Raw genomic sequence first — 26,849 nt, 5'->3', positions numbered from 1 at the left:
TAAGTTCATGCTGCATGCTTTCAACATGCACCGTTTCACCTTGCCAGATTCTCGAGCTAGGTGCATGACCCACATTCGGACCATTGCTTGACATGGCTATGGCATCAACTTACAAAAAATATGTTTAAGAGGGGATCTATACTGGCATTGAAACAATACATACATACCGTAATCTGAAGTAACATTGATCAGTTTTTTTTTTAATATTTGTCACAAATTTAATTTAAACATGCAAATTTCTCAAGTTTTGTATTTAGAAAACAAGTAGGGTGGCTGATCCAGTGGTAGTGTGTGTCCCAATAATAATGGAAGTGCGGTTTTAAGCGTGTTATAGGTAAGGTAATTTGTATTTTTATGTGTATTTTTCTAACATAGCCCTTGTTAAAAAAATAAACAATAAAAATTGAAAGCTAATTCTATTCTGTTAAAGTTTGTCGTACACGTCAATAAGATTAAATTAAGTTTAAACATCGTTTGTTCGAGATTTGTTCTCCACAGTACCCATAAATTACGGTTTTCTGAATATGTATGCTATAAAAACACACTTTGGCATTATTTTTCCAGGCCCTAGTCAACGGGAAACAAACATAATAAATCTCTGAAATCATAAACCATTAATAACTTACAAGTTGCTTGAATTAAATTTAAAGTTAAATCGTGTATGACACATGTACCGTCGAATGAATAAATAGAACAAGTTGGCATTGCTTTTTCTTTCCGAGTAATGATAGTTTTGATCGTATTTCACTTACTATTCAGAACGATTTGAAAACAATCATTATCATCGACTTTGAAAAAGCAGTGCTAACGTGTTCATTTTTTACATTCCTTGAAGCTCACGGTGGTGCTCTTGGCTCACCCACAGCGGATTTACGAATGTGCTACCTAATTGCCTATTTTTTACAATTTATTTTCATAAGATAAAACGTATCTTTAAACGGGATTGAGTTTTAGAAATACATAGTCATCATGTTCTGGAAATTCAAAATCCGAAATTTTCATACAAGTATGTTTTTCAGGGAGAACACTCCCTAAAAATAGTGATTTCCAAGAACCTTGAAGCACAAACCTCAACCAAACTGTTTAAACATGCTCCAATCATAAAACCGTGTTCGACAAAAGTTCGGAGAATTGAATAAACTACTATGTAGAGGTATTTCCGATAACTTTAAATGTTCCGTTCAGTAATTATGAATTTTCAAAGCTTGAGAATAGTCCAAAAACACATAATTGATTTGAAGCACATCTAAATTTTCTCCAAATTGTCTGAAATTTTGACCAGAAGTTCATTTTGACATGAAAAATCCAAATATTGGTTGACTGAGGAACTTCCAGACATTTGAATAGGTCTAATCTAGATTCTAGAATCATTCCATAACTAAATTTGAATTTATTGCTAATATTTTTTTCTCGAGACTAGTCTTATGAACAACTTCAGGCTTCGACTGTTTCGTATTTCGTATGTGAGTAGCTCATTTTTAACATATTAATACCTACTTTGAAGCCGATTAAATGGTCAATTACAATGTAAATTCTTATGCGACTCCACAAATCAAGTTTCATGGCAATGTTATGTCTGCCGACTAGGGGCATGTTTTACGAAGCCAGCTGACTGTCATCAATGTTTTGAATTGTTTAGAAGATGCATGTTTTCAAACTCAACCGTATGAACTCTATTTTAATCGCAACGTAGTTATTTGAAGCTAATCAGCGAGATTTGTAAACAAAGAAGGTGATTTACGTTTGATGTAACGAACGACCGCTGATAAGAAATAGCATCTGTTAGATGACTAGCAATGTTTGGAAGTATGAAATGAGCATAGCTCAATTTAATTTAAGTCAGTTTTGTTTGGATAAAAACGTCCTTTATATTCGATTATTTTAACACTATTTTAATTAATATAAGATAAGCATTACAAGAACTATAACTCTTCCGTTTTTTATCCATTTGCAGAGCCAAAATGGCATCCTACACAAGCAAAATGGCGTCCCCAGCGACCAAAACCCAACAACAATCATCATCAAAATCTATATCAACCACATTATCGGAACAATTTGAACCATCGCCGTTCGAACATCTAACAACATCCGAGCACTACAACAGCCGCGATGGAGTCCTTCCAATTTCTGGACACCTTCGACTGGGAGGGCAAGATGGAGCCATCGTCTCCCTCCTCCCAGCACTCCTCCTTTGGTGAGGAGCTCATTCTCGAAGACTACGATTTCTGCAATGGTAGGACGAGTCGAGTGCTTCAATCTACAGACTTTGATACTCATATTTGTTTCCTACTTCGTATCAATTTTAGATGGCCTATTTAATAACGCTCTCTTCGATATCGTCGTCGAAACCAAGCCGGTCATAAAATCTGACCTCTTGAAGGACACTACCATGGTGGTGGCGCTGCCACCAGTGGAGAAAGTCGAGAAAGGTAGGTGATCATTGTTTATTTATTCGGACGATACTGGATGTTTTCGCATAACTCACGTTCTACAGAGTACCTATTTATTGCTCACAATTGTGGATGTCTGACCAAATTAGTATTTTTCAGTCATTTATCAGACTAGGTACCTACTAAGTTTCAACCAAGTTTTCTGCAAAAAATCGCATTACGATAAAATGTGACACAATAGACAATGGATATGAAGTCCAATGACTTTAGATAAAAGAGATCAACGCGGAAAAACGAGACATTTTAACTCTTGGACATGATAATGTAACTAAGAGTTGATGTCTTAGAAGAAGTTATCCAATACAAGCTTCAATTATTCTATATATTATCGTTAGATAGATAAGATTTCAGCATTTGAACCTCAAAAAATTTTACGGGAAAACAACCATAGATATTTCTTGAGTTTCAAGGCAAAGCATATACTGATAGTTTGAACATTTATCTAATGACAGCTCCACAAATTTCTTCTTCAACTTCTCAAGAAACTACCTACACTCGAAATGGCCTGACTATGTATAGATAACATATATCTTTATTCACTCTAATAGCCAGCCACGTTTTCAAAGCATTACAGTTGGCACGCATGTTATCCAGAAACATGTATTGAGCATGAGCATAAGCATTGATGACCGTACAATTCGTAGTTGCTACTCCGTTATTGACCAGAATAATCAAAATTGCACAGCTTACCGTGTTCAGTGTACAATTTCCAGAATTCAAAGCATTATAAAGTCAATAATGGCGCCGGCCACGTTTTTACGGTCTCGGAGGAAGGGAAGGAATGTAAGTGTCCAATCCATTGTTACTAAAGACCTCAATTATAAAGTCATCTATTGACATAGATGAAGACTGAATTTGGAATATGTCAACACCACTGGTGATGAACGATACAAAGAATTTGTAAATATAAAATAGGACATGTTTTTTGTATTTTCATGTTACGGCATGTGTCTTTCAATAAGTATACCGTAATAATACCGTATCGGACATATAAAATACACCAAAGCTGCTTTGCCATACAAAATGGTCAACTTCAGAGAGCTATATCTCCGCCGTTTCTCAACCGATTCTTCTCATTTTTTATGTGACGAACTACAAATTACCTCAATTTTAGATAACTTTGCGTAGCACAATGATCATAATCGAATGGGGTTTTGTCACTTTTTTCATTTATTTTAAGAAAGTACTGATCATCACCATCAGATTTCATAACCGTAACTAATATGCTTTCTCATTATAAATTATCAGAATCACACTTTTCACTATAGAAAAATCTATCCGGGTGACACCCGAAGCACCAGTGGAATTACGTAAAATCTAACACACTCGATAGCTAATCTAACAGGTAATGGACATTTACTTTTACAATCGTGGAAATTTTTATGCAGTTTTTGGTGAAAATACATATTTGCTAAATATCAAGGTAAATAAAGAAAGATTCAATCTATACTTTGTCAAGGCAAATGTTGTAGATGTACAAAACTAGATATAGGAATTAAAAATCATACAAGCGTTTGTTTACTAGAATCGTTTACTTCACAGCCAGGAAATTGTAATCACCCTGTATTGTTAATAATTGCACCGATGAACCAATGAAAATATCTGAAAATATGGTCCGGAAATTTTTGATGGATTCGCCAAAAATATCAACCAGAGATACATCTGAGAATTCCTCCAGAAATTATTTTGAAAATTCTTCTAGAATTCCTCTTCTATCCTTCTGGAGTGCTTCCAGAAGTTAAACTATTTAGCTTGGACTCTTTAAATGCTTCCTGAGTAACTGCTCCAGGAATTGTTATAAAGATTCCTTACGCCTAGAGGAAGAAAAACAAAACGAATCTTTTAGATTAGTAATCGGAAATTCATTTACAAATTTCACCAGAAATTCTTTCAAATATTATTGGAGAGTTTCTATGGGAGTTATCATCTCAATGGGTGTACCCTGTTTGGCATAATGCAATTTGACATAATGCCGTTTGGTATAAAGTCGTTTGTCAAAATAGTCGTTTGGCATAACAGTGATTTAGCATAATGGACGTTTGACATAATTTGAAAAGGAAGCTACTGCAGTGATACTGTAGTAAAAAGTTTTCGGTTCAAAACTACAGTTAAAGGTTCAGTTCAAGGCTCTATGTAAGAACTGTCCAATAAGTAAAGAATTTTTCCATTTGTTTGCTCTAAACAAATCTTTAACAGGATTTATTCAGGAAATTGTCAGAAATTCCCAAATAATCTATTGATTTTTTTCCAGGAATTACTCCAGTCATAATTTCGAAGAATTTCTACTGCAATTCCTAACAGATTTTCCTATACAATTCTTCACGTTTCTACTAGAAGTTTTTGTTTCTTAAGAATTGTATCCAAAAATGCATCTGAAGTTCGTGTTAGTGATTTTTTACGACGATTTCAGCAAATGTCCAGAGTTCCTTTTTGTATACCATTTTTTGGGTGTGTTGCCGCTTTTATACACCACATGAATACCATGGTGTTTCAAAGCCGCCTGAATAGGGTTTGTCATGTCATTCGGGGGTAAAACGGAAGACTTATTCTTTTTATTTCTTCTTTGTCAGGGTGAAGAGTTGTGGCAGTCTGTCTATGCTTTTTTCGCTCATGTTTACGGAGGATTTTGTCAACGAAGTCTACCGTGTCCTTTCACTTCGGCTGCAGAGTGAATTCTTTTTCGTTCTGCCACAAAATCCTCTTTTTCCATCGTTAAGGGGACACGGGAGACCGTGTTATTTTCCCTATCTTTTGTCTCACTCTAACAATTATCATCAAAACTTTGCCGAAGCAAATCTCGAGCTTTAGTGAACCGATGAAGCTGAAAATTTAATCGATTGTGCACCACATATATAGAATATAGTGATAAATTTTTCACATCCATATATGGAGTGGTACTTGAGATCTGCTTCTTCAAATGGATAGGATGATTATAATGACGTCCCGTGCGGCCTTAATGGTTTCAATCCGACGTGATGCACCGATCCGTCGACGTGGGTTTTCGGTAAATAGCAAACTTTAGTGGATTGTCTGTTGTTTTGGAGACTTCTTCTTCTTTCTTCTTTTCTGGCGTTACGTCCCCACTGGGACAGAGCCTGCTTCTCAGCTTAGTGTTCTTATGAGCACTTCCACAGTTATTCACTGAGAGCTTACTATGTCAATGACCATTTTTGCATTTGTATATCGTGTGGCAGGTACGAAGATACTCTATGCCCTGGGAAGTCGAGAAAATTTCCAACCCGAAAAGATCCTCGACCGGTGGGATTCGAACCCACAACCCTCAGCTTGGTCATGCTGAATAGCAGCGCGTTTACCGCTACAGCTATCTGGGCCCCTGGAGACTAACAAATCTGAAAACGGGAGCTGGCCCTCGTTTTCTTTCTCTACCGTAAATTCGGGCATTGAGCATATCGAGTGTTTGCTGCAGGTAACGTTCTTTTACAACAGCAAAAATGTCATCCACGTAGCGCCTCCAAACTCTGGGGAAAAGTTTATGCTTTGACAACTCTGCTTCTAGATCGCTCATGAAAGCCTCCGCTAATAGTGGGGACAGTTTGTTGCCCATGCTGACGCCAAACGTTTGCTTGCAGAACTTACCCCTGAACGAGAAGATATTCTGGTTCATACAAGCTCCAGCAACTAGAAGATACGCATCAATTTGGTTGAGAGGTACGCGATTTCGTTCTAGATGACTTTGCAAGCTATTCAATGCATCTTTTACTGGTTTGCTTGGGAAAAGCAAATAATACCAAAATTTCGCCTCGTCGTAGCTCAACGTGTTTCAGTTTTCCTACCAACTCTACTGAATTCTTAACGCTCTTACCGTGGGATATTGGATACATCTTCATCTCTTCAACCAACCAAGCAGCCAGTTTTTCTGTTGGGGCACAGGTGTTGGACGAGATTGGTCGCATCGCTACCGGGTTTTTGTGAATTTTCGGTAAGCAATACGGTGAGGGTACTTTTGAATTTGGAACGAGGAAACGACATTCGAGTTTCTCCTCTCCCATCCAACGTGCAACATTTTGGCGAACGGAGTTTGCTTCTTCGATTCAAGGGATCTTTTGGATTGCCGTTCTTATACTTCCTTTTTGTATTTTTTCAGTATTCTTCCAAAAATTCTACTTGAAATACTTCTATGTACGCATCATTTGGTGGGAGGTGTGCGAGCCTTACAACATACAAAAAGTGCGACAAAGCCCCCCCCCCTTTTTGGGGTCGAAAAAGTTGAAATTTAGCGTGACATAATTTGTGTACCATCCTCAGTCATTTGAAAAATTCTTCAAGGAACTAATCCAGTTACCACTTTAAGTGCTATTACTGTGATTTATCGAAGAATATTTCAAAGAATTACATTAAAAAATCCTCAATAAATGGCTCAAAATATTGCTTTTGGTTTTCGTAATTAGTTTCACTTTTTTATAATTACAGTAGCATTTAGAACAGTGTTGTTAGACAGACTCACATTCAAATCTCAATCAATGAGCACGATAGCAAACTCATTGGAGATCTGCTTCGCAAATTTCACGCTTGAGATTTTCATGCAAAATATTTCAATCACATTCAAGTCGTAAAAAATAATTTAGTCATAAAACTCGTCAAAAACTCGTGAAAACTGAATGTTATTGTCTAGGTCAAAAATTATTATTATTATTATTCTACCAGAGTAACTAGAAATCATGGCTTTATGCGAGAATACTGTGGATTACGAGACAATTAATCTAACAGATGAGCCTACTCATCCATGATTGTTTGACTGCTGAGTTGCGAGGTTGACAACTAACACATGAACAATCTTAAACGAACCCCACTTCTTTTACTGGGATGAATAAAAAAATTGAGTGTCCTTCGGTATGCAACGGTGCAAACATAATCATGCAAAAATGAATGTACTTTTCAGTTTGCTCCACCGAACCCCCTCTTTGATAAAAATACAACAAACCCAAATCTTATAACCCGCGGCCCAATTAAAAAAAACTTTGTGATTGGGAATACGTCAGAATCCCATAGTTCCCAAATTCTACTATGAATGGCTCTATGAAAATGCTTCCAAAATTTCATTAGAATTTGTCAAAAAATATTTCAGAAAACCTTTTTAAAATTATGTGAAAATACTACCCAGGATTATGTGTCAATTATAACTTGAATTTAGTGGCATTTTTTGAGAAAGTTGCATTCTGTGAGAATACTGACAAATTTTCCGTGAAAATCATGTCCAAAATTCTGATAAATGCCTGTCCAAGATTTTGTGCAAAATATGCCTGAGTGTGCTTCCGAAAGCCCAAGCAAGCGAGTTCGATTATTGCGTCGCCGGAATGTTTTTCTTCTCGGCTTTCGTATTTGCTAGGCAGTGTGCTTCCGAAAGCCAAAGGTTTCAAATGCAGAATTCGTTGAGTTTGTTCCAATATGAATCAACGCCTAAATATTATTTATATGTGCCAGAACGTCTACCAAACGTATCCTATGGCCTTTCCCATCCCATCAACATTCCATAACATCCCGTAACACCTATGAAAGGTCGTAGAGTTCTCTGCATCTTTCTTAAGTAGGCGTTCAATTTATCATTCCTTCCCATTCCTCAGCATTCGCAAGGACGTGGCCAGGACAGCTCTCGACTTTTGAAAGATCCGTCATTATTGTTAAAGAGTCAAGGTTTCGTCCCAAATCTTTGACTTTGGTAACGGGCGGGAAGGAGGCAACCCTCATACAACGGTCTAGGACTGTACCACCTACGAATTTGTGCGAAATGCATAATGCTAATGCTAAGATTTTGTGCAAAATCTGCCTAATTTTGATGACAACCCTGGCCTGGATTATGCGTACATCCCATCAAAGATTGTGTATAATTCATGCACAGATTTCAACCCCGTGACTCTCAGTATAGTTTTGCTGCATAGCTGCGTTTTTACCACTACGGCTATTTCAGTTAAAACATTACGGCGTTACGTGATTTACGGATGATTCCGAATGCAGTGGCGCCATCCATCGCAATTAACACCTTCAGTTTTTGCGCGAATACTTCTCACGACGCTTATCCTTCATATACATAGTATAGAATGCATTAGCAAAGATCTAACGTCAGTTTCTATCGATTCCGACACGAAACACGGATCAAACTACTTGTTCTTGCCAGACTAGAAATTGCAACATGGTGATACCAATATGAAATGAAATCGCAACACTTAGGAGAAATCTCTTGATTTTCAGAACGTATTCTTGAAGAGCGAGAGTTTTGTAGAATATCCTGAGAAATCCCTGTAAGTATTTTTGAAGAAATTTCCCCACTATTATGGGTAATTTCCATTTGATTTGGATTTGAAGCAGTGTGGCTAATAATCATGAATAGGTAACCCATAATAGTGTGAGCAGTATACTGATCAATTCCTGGAAGACTTGGGACTTATGAGAGGATCTAGAGGTCTTCCAAATCAAAAATCTCTGTTAATGGTATCGGATTGGAGACAACCCTCATATAGCAATTTAGGGTTATATCACCTACGAGTTTGTGCAAATTGCTCAATGCTAATGCTAATAAGAAATGTTTGGATAAATACAATTGTCTCATACTTGAGCTGAGAAAACTTAATCTTGCTTGGAATCAATTAAAATGTTTAGTTAAGTTCTCTAATGGAATCACATGCAAACTACTTGAGATGTTAACTACGAAACTAGCTTGAAACAACTCAGATTTGAGTGGAATAGCGTTTTTCGTGACAATTGTGTGTACAAATCGACACACCTAATTTATTTATTTCAAACAACTTAAGCAATCTTCAAGGAATATACCGTTTTAAATGTAAATTGAATTTCATATTTGAACTAGTATTATTGAAAGTAGTAAATTAATTATGTTTGTTGTAAAATCCAAAGCAGTATGTTATGCATTTCATATTCATGTCACCAAGAAATGCTATTCCGAAAAAAATCAGACATCTTCTCCCAATGCCTCAAAATTCAGATGAATCATAAAGACGAATGTTTCCGAAAATTAGCCACCCATTTTTTTCTCTCAGATTGTGTAAACTCCACTTAGCAAAGATTTCCGTGCCACTCTATGCACAATCTCGCAAACTGGATTCGACTGGATTTGTTAATCGAAACTGGCTGCATCTATAAATAATAAACAGCGCCCAGCTGGTTAAGATAACAGATTCAATTGGTTGTCGCCTCCGAAAAGTCGTTTTCATTGAAGCGATGGAAAGTTACCGAAATGCGATTAAGAGCTAGTCCGGGTCCTTTTACAATGTAAGAATGCGTGTGTTTACACCCCATTGCAGTGCAAAATCAATTCGGACCTGCCCTGGTCACGTGGTGGTTCCATGATCATCGGCAGCGTTTAATTTCTGCACACTCTGGAAACTGGTTTCAACCAGTCACCATAATATTTTGAGGCTTTCAACCTTAGCAGCACAATCTGGAGCACCTTGCTTGCTGCTGAGCGGTTGAAAATGTGGCTTAAAAATGCTTCGTCACTGTAAGTCGACTGAGGGAGACCTACCACCTTGGTGGTTGACTTCATTGATCGAAAACAGCACAAAAATAGATCTCGACTGCTCTATGGATACCGATCTAGTCGCAAGTTCAAGGCTGGTACACAAAAATATTGTTATTCTGCAAATGCCAGTAGTAAGCCTTCTGCTTTCGTCGATACAATAAGCCATGCGGAACGGACAAGTTATGCGAAGACCCAGTGCCGAATTTGAGGTATGGGGAGGGAATTCAATGCATTTTTTCGTGCCATGAACTGGCGTTTTGAACTTCAGTTTTGAATAGTATTTTTTATGAAATATTGACTGATGGTCAATTATCAATCAATTTTGGTAGCACAAAAATTGGTCTAAAACCGTCAATTCACATTTATTTTTATTCATGGAAGATAGTGAGAGATAACAAACTTCTGATGTACCGAGCCGTCAAAAAAATATTTCTAGTTGAATTAAAAAAAGAATCATTCATGATTTTATGTAACTAATTGAAGAGCACTAAAAGACCGAAACCTCGCTGTGAGATGTAGATACGAAGAATAAAAAATATCATTGACTTATAATATTGAATAGTTATGCTATATTTTATACTGCCCCTTTACACCGGGCCTGTGTAGATCATGGCACCTTTCTAGGGATGTTGACACAGTGTATGGTAAGGTGATTTTTCTCCCCCATGATACACCGGTTAGACCTGAGAGCAAATCGAGAGTCAAAACAGAAATCGCGAAAATCCCTTGATAGCGAGAAACCCCTCACTTCGAGTGTATCAACTAGTTACCGGAACGAGGCAAAAGCTCCGCTGTCGTATAAGGCATATGTACCTACATTGATTATTAATTGAACGCGGAATCGAAGCTAATCGGTTTGCGATAGTCGTCGTGACCCGCCCTCGTTTTGCGCAACCCGCTTGTGTTGGTTTGTTCTGATTCTACCGCGAGAAACGCTGCTGCCGCCGCCGTTGCCGATAGATGATAAATTGTGTGCTAATCGACAGTTGGTTTACAGCAGTTTCCTGATTGTTTTGGTTGAGTTAAGAGACTGTGCGATTTGTAAACGCCGTCACACATCTCATCCACTTATTGGGTAGGTAGGTACGCCCTGCCGATATCACGGTATGAGGGTGACCTTGGCTAAAAAAAATGGCAATCAATTACGAATCAAGCTTGTCAACGCAATTAATATGTGGTGCCAGGCAAGCATAGGTTTAGTGAGGGCTAGGAACCGGCTTCTCTGGATATGCTGGAAATAAAATTTATTCTATGTAATCGCTGAACAAATAATCAAATTCTTTAAAAACAATATAACTTAGACAATTTGCCGAGGTCTCCCGATTTTATTCCAAGCCTTCCTTAGCCGAGCGGTTAGAGTCCACGGCTACAAAACAAAGCCATGCTGAAGGTGTCTGGGTTCGATTGCCGGTAGGTCCAGGATCTTTTCGTAATGAAAATTTCCTTGACTTCCCTGAACATAAAGCATCATCGTACCTGCCATACGATATACGAATGCAAAAATGTCAACTTTGGTATAGAAAGCTCTTAGTTAATAACTGTGGAAGTGCTCATAAGAACACTAAGCTGAGAAGCAGGCTCTGTCCCATTGAGGACGTTAATGCCAAGAAGAAGAAGAAGCTTTCATGACGTTATCAATTTTAAAGTGAAGATGAATCGAAAAATCTGAAATCTTCAAAATCTGGAAAACCAGATAGTTATTCACGCTGAAATTTGTCCGGTTCTCCAGATTTGTGCTCTTGAAGGTTTGAGGTGTTGCTGCGATTCATTTTCACCTTAAAATGCTATCAGTTAGTAAAGATGAACAAACCGAGACCTCTTAAGTCTAAAAGCCACTCTTCAGAGATGCTATTCCGGCTGTCGCTATGAAGCTTCCAAATCTTAGAGAATGGACTCTCTGGAGCGTTGGGGAAGCTTCGAAGATCTTGGGATAATTTTCTGTTGGGGTAGCAGGGTAGGTCTATTTCAGAGACTTAGTCACTATTTCAATATAAGTGTCTGCTTTCAATGGAAGGTCATTGAAGTCTTTTTTTAGCCAAAATTTTCTCTAAAGTCACTTTTTTTCTTTTCTTTTTTCTGCTTGTAGTGAGTTGTTATTGGCTGTGCAAGCGTTCATAGAGTTTTCTGCTTGTAGTGAACCTTCAGACTCTATAACGCGACCATTTCATATGTTCTTCAAGTATTTTTTCTCAGATTCGTCGAGGAAAAGCATCAGGAATTTTGTGAGTGATGTCTTCAGAGATTACTTCTGGAATACTTTCAGCGACTCCTCCGTGAATCCCTCCAGAAATTTCTCCAGATTTCTTTTCAAGGAGACCTTTGACCACTCCAACAGTCCAACCATACTACATTTGGTAATTTTAAAAGAAATTAATATGAAAATTTTACCAGAGATCAGTGCTGGGAATAGTAATAGTAGTAGGCTTGACTTTTCGCGAAAATCACGTGGCTCTCCCAGTACAGTAGTTCAAAAACGTGAATCTCATCAAGTAGCCTCTGTTGGGTGCACGAATTTTCTAAACCATGAGTGTCATTGAAGGCTCTAAATGCGGGAAATGCAGCGGGAAATAGAACATTTTTCTACAGTAATTTCGGGTTGCCCTTAGCAACGGGTGTTTTGCAATTTTCAAGGCATTTGCCTACAGCAGCGATGGGCGTGAGTTTCACTGGCTTCGCTGACTGTGATTGGCTTTGTTTGGCTACTGTAGAGTGAGTTTCAGATTTTTTCCCAACCCTGCCAGAGATTATCCCAGGATATTCTCTAGATATTTTTTTCACTAATTCTCGCACAGATTCATCCAGTTGTTACAATAGGAAATCTTCCAATGGATCCAACAGGATTCTTCCAAGACAATGCTCAAATGTCCAATCCGAAGTAGGAAAGAAATACCTTAAGAATTTGGCATAGCATAAACGACTGTACAAATTGTGTGTGTGTGTGTACCTGACCATGTCCTTACAATCGCTGAGGAAGGGACGGAATGTTAGATCAACGTTAACTTAAGAAGATACAGGGAACCCAGACTATCGTCACAGACGTTACAGAATAGGAATAATTGTGTTAGTAGGGTAGGCCTTCCTTAGCCGAGTGGTAAGAGTCCGCGGCTACAAAGCAAAGCCATGCTGAAGGTGTCTGGGTTCAATTCCCGGTCGGTCCAGGATCTTTTCGTAATGGAACTTTCCTTGATTTCCCTGGGCATAGAGCATCATCGTACCTGCCACACGATATACGAAAATGGCAATTTTGGCATACAAAGCTCTCAGTTAATAACTGTGGAAGTGCTCATAAGAACACTAACCTGAAACGCAGGCTCTGTCCCAGTGGGGACGTTAATGCCAAGAAGAAGAAGGGTAGGTTGGTTAAAAGGATAGGCTCCATTCGACAACTTTTGAGAATTATTGGTAACAAATAATAATAATATGTACCCTACCCACCATAAGTATAGAATCGCATCATCTAATACTGCAACACCTTAGTTGAATATTACAGCACTCTGAAAAGTTTAGCGTCATCCTTAACCTATAGCTGTAATATTTATGATTCAATATCTCGGAATCTTTATTTTCTACAAAGTTGCGGTCCTTAGCAAAGTTGTCCCAAATAATGTGGCGTTCATTTAGTGAAACATACAACGCGCAATTTTGCCGCAATGTGGCGCTAGTGTGCATTCAATTTGGTCATATTCTAGTAGGCTCTAGCTTATGATTTTGACCACCTAGAAAGATCATTTCTTCAACAAAGTTCCTCAGAATGCTGAAAGCAATTTGAAGCAGCACTATTCGGTGTGCAATTTTGCCGTTACGTTGCGCTAGTGTGCATAAAAATTCTATTCTCATGATTCTAACCACCTAGAAAGATTGTGTCTTCAAAAAAAATTGTGCAGAAGTTGGAAAGCAATTTGATGCTGTACGATTTTGGCATGGTTCAATTTTGGCAAACTAGAAATTTATATAATTTTTCATGTACATATTTTTTCAGTTTTCTATTTTTGCTCAAAAGTTGAAATATTAAGCTTTCATTCCATAAAAAAAGATTGGAAATCGGTTGAGCTGTTCACAAGTTGATTGTTTAAAAAAAATCTAATGCGCTGAGACCTATAGTGTGTGCCGATAAAAAATGGCTGATTTTTTATTTAAAAAAAAAAATAAATCTCAAAAACTAAAAAACATACATCGCTGAAAGTTTGGCAGTAAACGTAAAATTTTCTGAACTCTAAAGAAAAAAATAAGAACAGCAATAGCCCCTTATGTCCCAAGGTCTTCAAAACACGGAAAAACGAAATTTTTTTATTTATTTTCCATGTAAAAAAGTTTTTTTTTCTTGGAATTTTATATTTTTCTTGAAAAGTCAAAATTTTTAGCTTACATTTCGTCCAAAATTGAAAATCGGTCAAGCCGTTCAAAGGTTATATATTTTTTAAAGAAAATTTTAGCAAAGTCGCTATTTTTCTGGTCACCCTATTTCGGAAATGGTCACCGTAATCCAAAAATCTACAAACAAGTGTATCCTTATTTCGGATAAGAAACAAATTAGCAAATTTTCACGGAATTTGGTGACCCACCCCTTAATTTCAGTCTACAACTTTCAGTAAATATCTTTGTTGGCGCGAAGGAAAAGCTGGTTACCCTAGCCCTTGAAAATTAAGGGTACGGGTTTTCATTGAATGGCTGCTCGGTCGGTCCAGGATCTTTCGTAATGGAAATTTCCATGACTTCCCGTATCATTGTACCTGCCACACCATATACTAATGCGAAAATGGCAGCATTGGCTCTCAGTTAATAACTGTGGAAGTGTTCATAAGAACATTCAGCTGAGAAGCAGGCTCTGTCTGAATTCCAAAAGTAAGTAAAGTTCTTCAACTATTGTGGAAAGAGCCTTATTGGCATCAATATCAATCTTGAAATTGAATAAAAATGTTGAGTCATCTGTGAAATGGCCAACTCAAAATGGGTTGGTAATAATTTGTTAGGAGGCGTCCAATAATTACGTAAGAGGAAATTGGAGAAAGAGATTTATGAAGCACCATACAATTTATTGGAATTTTGCATACGAAACATCTAATCAGGGGGAAGGGGGTTTAAAAAATTCCAACAATTGTCTTACGTGAATAATTAACAGCCCCTTAACACCATATGAATACATGCTTTTGCTATGGCTCGTGAGGCATGAACACTTCTCTGGAAATTTCGTCTTTGGAAAGGAAGGCATTGGTAACGATATTGCTATGTGATTCCCAATCCAACCGATCCCAGAAAGATTGTATAACCGAACCTTCTACTTTTACTTCTTCCTATCTTCACGTTCCAACTGGAACATAGCCTGCTTCTGAGCTTCCCAGTTATTATCTGTGAGTTTTCTGTGTCAAATAACCAATTTTGCAATAGTATATACCTATTCATATCATGTGTTGAGCACTAACGAAGATACTAAACCTTTGGGCTGTCGAGAAAATTTCAAACTCGAGAAGATCCTTGACCTGTGGAATTGGAACCCATCATTATCAGCAAGTTCTTGCTGAATAGCTGTGCGATTACAGTACGGCTATTTGGGCTCCTGGAAGAAGATAATCAGCTTGAAGCAAGCGTTATCAGTCGGGAACTCTGTTAGGGATGTTCAATATCAGACAGCTCAAGCGAGAATGAGTCTACGTTGTACTAATGATAAGTCATGCCCAAATATTGGTACAAAGTACCCACGGACCTGGCCCATGATGCTCACGTTGACGCCCATAAAGGTCCCCAAGTGGGTAGTATCCACCCTATAGTAGATCCGATCGCAATGTTGTAGGTCAATCTCCCTTGAGGGTTCTCTGATTGGGCTGTGGTAGTAACTGCGCGGCGGGGTTGTCATCCGCCAACACACATACGCCCCTAATTGCCGTGGTCTGCGTAAGTGGGCTGCCCGTCTAGTTGTTTATTAAATATTGTTAATGAATTAGTGACGGTCGAGCGGTGTCCGGCTAGTATTCATATTTTGCGTTGTCTTGGTGCGAGCCTGGCTGGAATCACTCTCTATCTACTTGTCTGTTATACTGGTTATACTACCTCTACGGAGTGACAATGCGAAGCTTTTCCTACACTGAACCAAGTAATCATATCAGATTTATCTGAAAACACATATAGTTTTTTTCCATATAGCTTTCCATATGACGCTCATCAATTTATCACATAAACTTGTGCGATTTCAGCTTGATTAGATTCATCTGATAAAACACATACATTTCATGCAAACTGAAGATGAAAACCATTAGATGTTGTCAATAAATGTTATGAAAAATTCAGATGACAAATATTGCTATTGTCAGTGATTTCTATGTGAAAGTATAATAAATTTTCGATGATTTTTAGTAGTATTGAAAAACAATAGAATTATAATTTAAAACTGTTTATTTAATAAATTATGTGCGTTGTCCTAAAAACTATATACAATCAATTGAGTTCGAATTGGGTTTGGTTTCTGGGAATTGGGAAATTGATTTCTGTTCCTCCCGTCCTTTATTCGTCATCTTCAGCTTCCAATCGAGGTGATGTTTCCTGTAAATTCAAGGCAAAAAATTATTTACATTTATATAATCCAATTTATTTAATAAATTCTCTACTAACCCTTGTTTTACATATAAGCTTACTATTTCATAATTTCAACTCATGTCACTTTAAATTAAAACATGTTCTAATCATCACAATGAAAGATTGAAAGCCCAATTCCGCCATCACGAAGGTACAAATAAAACAAGAAAACAGTCTGAATTTTCACATCGGCAAATCACATAACATTCATTGGATTTGATACATGACTTTTGTTCATATAGAATCCACAGTGTTGGTAAATGAATTGTATCAAATATCATAGTGTGTTTTGTGTGTTATTTATATAAATATCAATGGATGCACATAACTTGAATCGGATTTCAATTATTGGTAGGGTATGTGAGGGTTTTAATACTTTCTATGATATTTCTTGGTTCAGTGTACCCAATCGAAAAGGTCCCACTCAGTTCGTTTCTCAGCGTCGTGGCATACGTGTCGTTTCGATTCCTCTCAGTTTTAAACCTGTTGCGCATATTCACGCCTCTTGGAGCATAAATACCGCGTTCGCGTGTTGCGTCGAATCGTTTTGCTATCGCAGTAGAATTTCTGTGTTTGTGGGAAAGTTACGAAGAAGAAATTGACTCCTTGGGTCATCGGTGCGTGGCAGAAGAGTGATGAGTTTGGGGCTACAGCCGAGTTTCGTTGCCGGACTGTTGATGTAAATCTGTTCCCCTTGGACTGTATGCTACCCGTGAGCATGTACGTCGCATTCGCTTATCGTTACACCTGGAATCGCGAGATTGTCTTCAACTCACAAAAGCTGGTTAAGAGACGCGCAAAAATTGCTGCCTGAGAGCTGTGGGAGTATTTTCTTCAACGAGGATATCTACTCAGCCGGACTTACGGGAAAGGATTAAGCAAACTCGGAAGGAAGGATACTCTACGTGGGAATTATTTTAAAGGAAATAAGGAATCGCTTGGCGAAAAAGAGAGAGAGATTTATTGCAATCACGTAATTTGTTTTGGCACACCTCCGGAAGAAAGGATCTGAAGAAGAGCGAGAAGAAGTGAAATGATATCTGTGATCTGATATTGCTGTGTTTAGTATTTTACCGCACCAACAAAAAAAGCCTTTGTTCATTGGAAAATTGTTTCGAATAGCTATACTACGACAAGAAGATTAAACGTTTTGGATACACTCTCTCTAAGAATACTACGTAATAGCATTTTATTCTGTATGAACTCTATTCCCCACTCGTATCAATTAAGGGTTTTAAAATATCTATTCGTATCCAACAAAAGAGACTTTCAGTGAATGTCAGACAACCCAAGACGCTGAGACCTTAAAACCAATAGAGCTGTAGTCAAATTTTCGAGCCATATTTACACACAAATCCCTTCGTTAGTTATAATTATTTGCAATACTAGGCTGTAAAAACAAGTCAAAACCATTCGAATATATTCATCGTACCAAAGGCCTGCAGCCTTCCCCTCGATAATTCACATCGACACCGACAAATCGTTGTACAAAGTCGGCTCCCCTCTGACCAGTGGTCGTCGCCGTGTCGGTGGCGAGAACCGCCTTATAAATAATTAAAACAAAAAAGCACACTACGCAGCACAAGTAGGAACAACAGCAAGCAGCACTAACTGCAACAGACAGCCGCAGCAGGAAATACTCCCAGCTCAGCAGCAATTTAAAAGACGCGCGATCCCAACCGTTGCGCAGAGCCAAAATGAATGTCTACGGTTAGTATTCCTTTCGGACGATCATGCCAAGTTGACAGGCGTTGCTTCCTTTTAAGAGGGGTTCGTGGGGGTGGGATGCTGTAACTGATTCACAACTGAACGAGTCTTGATATTGGGTGACGTCCTGCGGTCCAGGTGGGATTGGAATTGGAATACGGGGATTTGCATTTCAAATTTATGTTCTACAGCTTCGATTACGGGTGGAATGTGGAATTCTATTTGTAGGAAATCCATCTAAATCCGGTGATGAATTAAAATATGGTTAACATACACAGACAAAGAGATGTCACAATTTATTCAATTTGCGTCAATTAATGATTGGTTCAAAAATTTCTAGTCGACCGTCCTGAGCACTCTCTTCGTTTGCATCGTCTTTTCTCCCATGGGGATGTCCATAAATCTCGTGGCACTGTTTTCAAGAGCATATACCATCTTTCACCCTCGTGCATCACACAAATTGTTTGAAAGGCAGCATCTATTTATTACGTAACGCTGGAATTGGAAATTGTTGACCCTTCCCCCTCCGTAACGGTTTTTGTATGGAAATTTCAGGGCTGGTAGTAAGTCACTTTTTAGTGACTTGGTCACTTTTTTCGACCTGGTCACTAAAAAGTCACTATTTTCGACAAAAAGTCACTAAAGTCACTTTTTTCAGGAAAATGGTAACTAAAGTCACTTTTTTCGTGATCTGATGATAATGAAATTTAAGGCAGGGATAGCTTTCAAACATAATCAAAAAGAAATAGATATTTATCATTATCAAGGCAACTATAGTGTGATATTGAAATCAAAGTGTTAAGATTCTTGACTCAAGTAAAATTGAGACTCCCGACTAACTTTCTGGAAGAATTCAGGTGAATATTCCATAGGCATTTCCAACGGAAAATGTAAAAATTTCCTGGGAAAAGTTTAGAAGAAGATTCTGACAAAACTTAGAAAGCGACTTCGGGAAACGGGAAGAAATTTTTGTCCGAAATATTTTGATTAATTTTGACACAAAGCAGGACTAATATCTTACAGACGTGCTGAATAAATTACCAGTGAACTTTCTGCAGTAATCTGCGGTTATAGAAGGAATCCTAAACCTGCCTCCTGAAAGAACATCATCAAAACTCCACCGGAGAATAAGCCACAGACGGTTAGAAATAACAACAAAAATTCAAAGAGTTTGTCATAAACTCGTCCTAGGAACCATTGCAGACATTACAATAAATCAGTGCAGACAACATATAAATCAGTGCTTCCCAAACTTTTTCAACTTTCGCCCCCCTGAGGCCAATATTAATCTGGAATCGCCCCCCTGATATGTAATTCAAATATTTTAATAAGTTCAAAAAATGCATTTGACTAGCATATCCAAAGAATCATAATACAATAACTATTATGTACATTTAAAAATATTTTCCTAAATATCAGTGACCTAGGCTGTAAATTATAATATCGATTTTAAAAATATGTTGCGTACATTGCAGGCCACTGATTTAGTTGGTAAAAGTTAGCTCCAGTTTCAACTTATCAAATGTAATGTATTCATAGGCGTTCGTTTTTGAAAGATCTCACCCCGTGAATTGTCATTTATCCGCTATTTCTAAAATTACTGGAATAATTTTCAGAAATTGTGAGTAATAAATGCCTGACGTTTCTAACGCTTTCCTTTATCCAATCCAAAAATCCTGAAAATTATATGAAAATCCAGAATGTTTTTCAACTCATTTTTCAATTTAATTTATCAAAAGGGTGTTTTTCTAACGCCAAGAAAAACTCGATTTTTTCGGACGTTCTGGAGGTACAAATACAACGCATATCTGAAATTTCTTCATATCTATTTAATAATAGAGTTTCTTTTGTCTTTGGCATCGCTGGAACGCGATTTTTGTAGGCTAAATTTTCCATATTTTTTTTTTGAAAAATGATTAAAAAACTCACAAATCGTACTGTTGATTTATTTTGTAAAAATCTGGATGCCAGCAATATTAACTTCCAAACCTTTTTTGTTCACATACAAAAAAATATCCTTATATATATTGGGCATCTGCAAAATCTCGTGAAAATCTCAAATGCTGACCATTCTTAAAACTCACATGATATTTAGGAAGCTCAATGAATAACACAAATATTTTGAGTTTGACAATCATGTAATGTTGTCTATAATAATTTTAAATTGACCATGATTAGAGATATAACGATCTTAGGTAAAATAGTCCTGGAAATATTTAAGTTTAGAATTGATTAACCTTCAGATGTGTGTCCTCCAAAGGTTATGAATAATTATTTTCAAATGCTCCCATATTAGCTTTTTCGCCCCCTTTCTTGATTTTCCGCCCCCCAAATTCTGTTTTACAAATTTTTGCCCCCTTGAGCCTGAAAATCGCCCCCAGGGGGGCGAATTCGCCCACTTTGGGAATCACTGATATAAACTATACATGTTTTCATTGATTACCCATTGGCAGTTTTGGTCAACTCTTTCTATACAAAAAACACGTTACTATAATTTATGCTTGAACATTATTGGACGATAATAATTAATCAATTGATTTGTGTTGCTCATATGAGTTGCTCCATGAACAGGTGGATTTCCTTCAATCCACCTGTTCATGGAGCAACTCATATGAGCAACACAAATCAAATTTCTAATTTAGTTATTTCTTTATGCAAGGTAAATCTTTATGTAAGACATTCATCAAATTTGGTTTGTCTCGAGTTCGCCAATAATCAGTTGTGTTCTAGAGTTACCGTTGTTTATTTGGAGGAAATGGTTTAATTTTACAGAAATTCTGTCGAAAATTTAGCTTGAGTTTTAATTTTTCGTTCGTTTTTGAACTTGTAATTTTGTAAGGATTTTTTCAGAATACTTTGAAATACATTCACGATTTTTACCACAGTTTGTTGAGAAATGCTTCTAGTAATTCGTTTTGCGGCTCTACTTCAAAATCTTCAATGAATTTTTGCCTGTAAGTTCATCAGGAACAAGAATTATTCTAAACATTCTATCACGAGTACCGTAGTTCATGTATTTGATCTTTTTTTCGACTGATATCAGAAATATAAAATAGTAACCTATATCAAGTTAATGATCGTCTCGTTTAAAAATGATGTGTAGAATCTCCAATGCGCCATCTTTTTGTCTCATTCCGGATAGCTTATTGCTTAAGATTTGAAATTACTGCAGTTCTTTACATTCTAAATTCACCCAATATGTAGATTGGTTACAAATATAACGTATTTTCATTTCACATACAACGTACTTTCATTTCTAGTCATTTTTATGAGTAGTACTTGTAATTTTGAAGTCACTTTTTGGTCACTATTTTGATCATTTTGGTCACTAAAGTCACTATTATTTTGCTGTCTAACTGCTACCAGCCCTGAAATTTGTAAACATTTCTATGATTTTAACGCTTGGTCCTCCCCACCCCCCGTAGCGTTACGTAATTTGTGGACGTCGCCAAATGTGTATGCATCGGTACTCGACTCACCGAGATGTGATTATATGGTTTATGGACTGCCCCTGTTTGACGTTTGCACAGTAACGCCATCTAGTGCCGGATGGATGGATGATAATATGATTAGCATCATATAAATTTCTCAAACTTTTACGTCTGTCAGTCTGTGCTCACACATCTATATTTGAAGCGGCCATTTTGTTCTTCGAGAGATGCACACAACACAGCCAGACAATGGAGTCTAGTGTGTAATCACTAGGCACACAAAAGCTTCTTGCAGAAAGCTTTCCAGTCTGAGCCGGTATGGACGTGGGACGTGCGAAATTAAATATTATTTATATTCTCCAGAACATTCGTTCAAATATTTGGCAATTGGCTGTAGGGAACTAAGACATAATTCTAGGCTAATATATGAAAAGGGCGGAACAATCTTTGCAAACTGAAGCCTAATCTGCCCCACCCTAGGTATATTCCGCAAATTTCTTGTTAACGTGCCCTACCAACAGGCAGGGAGGGATTTACAAATCTATCTGTTAATGCTGAAAGGTTTCGAGAATTATACGTAATAAATCTAGGTGCCATCCTTAGTCTAGTGCTAACATTGGCGACAAAAAGCAATGCTGAAGATGTCTGGATTCGATTCCCAATCGGTCTAGGATCTTTTCGTAATGGAAATTCTTTTGACTTCCTTGGGCATAAAGTATCATCGTATCTGTCACGCGATATACGGATGAGAAAATGGCAACTCAGGCAAAGCAAGCTCTCAGTTAAGGTGATTATAAAACGAAGCCAAACTTTGAGTTTTCAAGTGCACAAGACGAGAGTATCTGACAACAGTTCGCGTTGAAAACCAATCAACTTGCTTGCTTGCTGGTGGTGACCAATGTGATATATTTTCAACGCGGATCGCTGTTTGGTTCTCAAGTCTTGTGCTCTTGAAAATTTGAGATGTGGCTTCGTTCTATAATAACCTTATATACCTTAATAACTGTTATCTTAGAACACTAAACTGAGGAGCAGGCTCTGTCCCAGTGGAGACGTATTACCAGAATAACCCTGTGGTGAATGAAAGAAGCTTCAGTTTTGAAAGTTTGTTTCGCCATTTTTATATATTAGCCCAGTATTCTTTCGTAATTCTCTCCAGCTGTTTTGTCAAGTAATTCCCAGTTTCAAAATGTCTTTACAATTTGATATTATATAATCCTTTTACATCTGGCTATTAAAATGATTCTGAGATTTGTTGCTGGTGATAACGAATAGCATTTTTATTCTTCAAATAAGAAAAAAAAACGGGACGTTTGCTCCCAAAACCCCAATTATAGCCAAAAGTTCTTGAATAAAAGTAAATTTTCCAGGAATTTGGTTGGAAACTCAAACCCAAGCGCCGACAATGTATGTATTGACGATTCATCTTGAAGGTATCAGCAGATGGGATAAAATACTTAAATCTAAATGAACCTGTAGCTTTTGCAAAAAATGTCAGGTTCCTTTAACACTTCAGTCACAGACAAACAGACGTAACACTTAGAACAAATGTATTCAAAATCCATCACCCAGTTTACACCATCAGCATCTAGTGAGCATGTTGCACGAAAAGGTGTTTCGTGCAACAAGACCAGCAGATGGCGGTAGTGTGAAACGTCAAACGCGAAGAAAAACGATGCGCGCGCCACTAGTTGTGAGATTTGTAATATAGCGAATTTGAAATGATCATTAAATGAGTGGTCGATGGAAATTTCGTCAGTGTTACGTCTGTTTGTCTGTGCTTCAGTCGTCGCGCTGTTGTATTTTGTACAACAGTGGTGAAATAACCTCGCTTATCGTGCACAGCATCAGCGTGGTGGTTCTGACGGCTGCAAACCGCGCTTCGACTGAAGGGTTAAATATCATGATAATTTCTTTTGCCATCTTCGATTAAGTTTGATAAACTAACGGCAAATATTTTGAACAATTATTAGCAACATCTTGGTAAAACCTTTCTCATGAAATTTTTCGTTATATTTTTTGTAGAAATCTTACATGTATTGTAGAGGAAACCTCTTTGATAAATACACACTTAGAAAATATCACCGACTCCGGTAATTTTTTTACCGAAATATAAACCGCTGAGCGCTCGGTAATGCTTCCGGTAAAGTTAAGGATTACCGAACAATCTGTAATTTCAATCGACACGCAGCTGTCAAAAAATTACAATATGCTCGTGAATTATTACCGAACGAATTGGAAAATAAACTAACGAACGCATTGTTCGTAGCAGCAGGCAGTCGGAATAGAATTGGATGATCAAAACAAAATAAAAATAACAAATTTCATATTGATAGTAAAAGTTTATCCATTTATTTCGCGTTTTCGTTTTAAATTCGTATGAAATGGACTGCTTGTCTGTTTATGAAAATGGGAAACCACTAGCGGCATCACCAACAACTCTAACGCGCGGTTTTGCACAAAAGCGTCACCGATTCCGTCATGGGTGGTTATGCTCGTTTATGTGACGATTCTATCCGGAACCGTAATTGGGCAGTTGGATACTACAACGAAAATATTTCATTCGATCTTAAAAATAGTTTTTTTTAATAGAATCCCTCAGCTCGTACTTACGGAAAAGTAGTTCCAGGCGCTCATCCTGTTGTTGTAGTTTCATTTATTTTTTTTTTCAGAAGACAGTGTCCATGGCCACAACACAGAAACACAGAATATTAAACGTTATCGGATGCGATACTATCATGTTGACTAGCACATCAAAACAAATATGGTGGACTCAAAAATATCTAATCACAATTTGTTCGGTAAAGCGGTGTGGCACTATGAACTGAAGTACGGTAAAAAATTACAGTCTACGGTGAATCTAAACGATTTACAGTTTTTTCGGTAAATAAAACGACGAGTTCGGCTAAAGTCGACGAATATTGTTTTGATTTTCTTGTATATTCAAGGGTGTTCGGTAAATCTCGTTTGTGATACCGAAACTTCAGTTAAATATTTATTTACAGTACGTTTCCGGTAAAAAAAATTACCGAACAACGAGAAAAAACCTAAGTGTGTAAAATTGAAATAGCCTCTTATGATTTTTTTTTGCGATTTTTGGTAGTAAATGCGTTTAAGCTCTATGACAAACACATTATCTTGGAAAGAATGTTGTTTACACCTAACAGCATTATGAATACTACTTCTATTATTTTAATAAAAAATAAATATTGGAGACATGATTTTTCTAAAAGGTGTGGAATAAGAGGGTCGCAACTCTGAAAAAGTTGGGAACTAGTGTACTGAAGTAATGTATCAATAAAAGACTTTCAAGGTCGCCCAAAAACAAAACTTGGAGTTGAAATTTAATTACATTAAGTACTATTTTGAAGAAGATACTTTCAATGAAAGTAAACCATAAATTTTGAACTTCAAACGTGTTTTTTTCGATTATAAACTAGTAGCTTAGAGCAGTTATGTTTCCACAACTATGCAGATTTAATAGAAAGAAAGTTTCAATCAAGGCTTTAAAATGAAAATATTTACACAAAAAATGTCTTCCACACAATATGGCTTAAACCTTTACTGTACGGGGGCCAAATAAAGTTTCAAAATTCTGTATTGTCAGGATCGTTGGATATCTATTTGATGCAAAATATCACCTATTTCAGTTTGAAAACTATTGTGGTCGCCGGGCAGGGCTGGTAGCAAGTCAATTTTTAGTGACTTGATCACTTTTTTCGACATGGTCACTTAAAAGTCACTATTTCCAACAGCTAAAGTCGCTTTTTTTTAAATAAAAATGGTCACTGTTTTCGTGATCGGTTGATAATTAAATTCAAGGCTGATTTAGGATTTGAAAAAGTGTCAAGAAAAATAGGGCTAGCTTTCTGGAAGACCACAGGTAAATATTTCGTAGACATTACCTACGGAAATTTTCTGAGAAAGCTTTTGTAAATGAATATGAATATTTGTAATAATTACTGCTCTTCTCTATATTCTAAATTCACCTTATATGTACATTGGTTAACATCCATGTAGAACGTATTTTCATTCCTAGTCTATTTTATGGCTAATACTTGTAGTTTTGAAGTCACTTTTAGGTCACTAATTGGTCACTATTTTGATCATTTTGGTCACTTTAAGTCACTATTATATTGCTGTCTGACCGCGACCAGCCATGACTCCGGATATCGGTTCCAGTTAGGATGCTAAGGGACCACGTCCAGAATATCATGCACTGATACCTTTCGACTGCTCAAAATCCATGATTTTTCACCAAGATGTTATTAACCCCTCTACCTTAAAATAAGAAGATCGACTTTGAACGTTCATTATTTCAGCAGATTAGTGCCTTTGAAATCGCGAGCAGGGGCACAAGCCGGCCATTGTGTGTCACCTTAACCCCTCTACCGGCAGCTTCATTTTTTCCCACAAAAAATATTCGAACAGCGATAACTTTTTCGTTTTTCGATGTTTTTGCACCATTTTTTCACACATTGAAGCTCGTCTATTTTGAAAATCTATGTCGATGCTGTTCGAAACAATATTTCCATGGGAGTTTGTTGTGAAAAAATGAAGCAAATTGGTGCAATCGTTTTAAAGTACCCAATGAACATTTATGTGTCTGGTACCAGTCTGGCCGTATAACGATCTTAAAAACTTCAAAAAACATAGTTTTGTAATTTTAAGATTTCTGGCAACTCAACCGATTTGTATGATTTTTCAAAGAAGCTCCTTATAACCTGACTTTGTATAGCCCAATTTTTTTTATTTTTTTAAATATAAATTAACTAGAAGCAAAATGGCACTTAAAGAATTTTTGTAAGGGGAATGTCGGTCCCCCAAGAAATATTTGAATATCTTCAAAACCATATGACCAATGATAAATGTAGACGCAGACTACACAAAAAAGTTATCACTGTTTGAATAATTTTTGTGGTGTAAAAATGAGGCTGCCGGTAGAGGGGTTAAGGTGATACATGTCGGAATCCAAACATGGCTAGCATAATGGCCGGCTTGTGCCCCTGCTCACGATTTCAAAGGCACTAATCTGCTGAAATAATGAACGTTCAAATTCGATCTTCTCATTTTAAATATTCTTCTGGTGTACAAATCTGGAATAGAAATTGCACTGTAGTTTGATGCTTCTTTTGCGAGATTTGTGCCTTCAAAGTTTTGGTACACTATTGAATTTTGATTCCAAGCTGTCGTGTCATG

General features: G+C 37.2%; 1 protein-coding gene across 2 annotated transcripts in view; it reads left to right on the top strand.

Moving 5' to 3' along the window:
• Positions 1-26,849, top strand: part of LOC5576642 (activating transcription factor of chaperone) — a 54,978-nt gene that overhangs the window by 7,009 nt on the left and 21,120 nt on the right. Inside the window, exons 2-3 of one of the 2 annotated variants that reach the window (XM_021845927.1) lie at positions 1,955-2,233; positions 2,307-2,429. In XM_021845927.1, the coding sequence (XP_021701619.1) occupies positions 2,110-2,233; positions 2,307-2,429 (247 nt within the window). In that variant the 5' untranslated portion in view covers positions 1,955-2,109. Of the gene's footprint in view, positions 1-1,954; positions 2,234-2,306; positions 2,430-16,958; positions 18,223-26,849 lie in introns of those variants that run through there. The other variant, XM_021845928.1, reaches the window with a different exon arrangement.

The sequence above is a fragment of the Aedes aegypti genome, chromosome 2 (assembly GCF_002204515.2).
Source record: "Aedes aegypti strain LVP_AGWG chromosome 2, AaegL5.0 Primary Assembly, whole genome shotgun sequence".
NCBI classification, from domain to species: domain Eukaryota; kingdom Metazoa; phylum Arthropoda; class Insecta; order Diptera; family Culicidae; genus Aedes; species Aedes aegypti.
The sequence above is the reverse complement of the archived record's forward strand: the minus strand, read 5'-3'. Positions and strand labels throughout refer to the sequence as shown.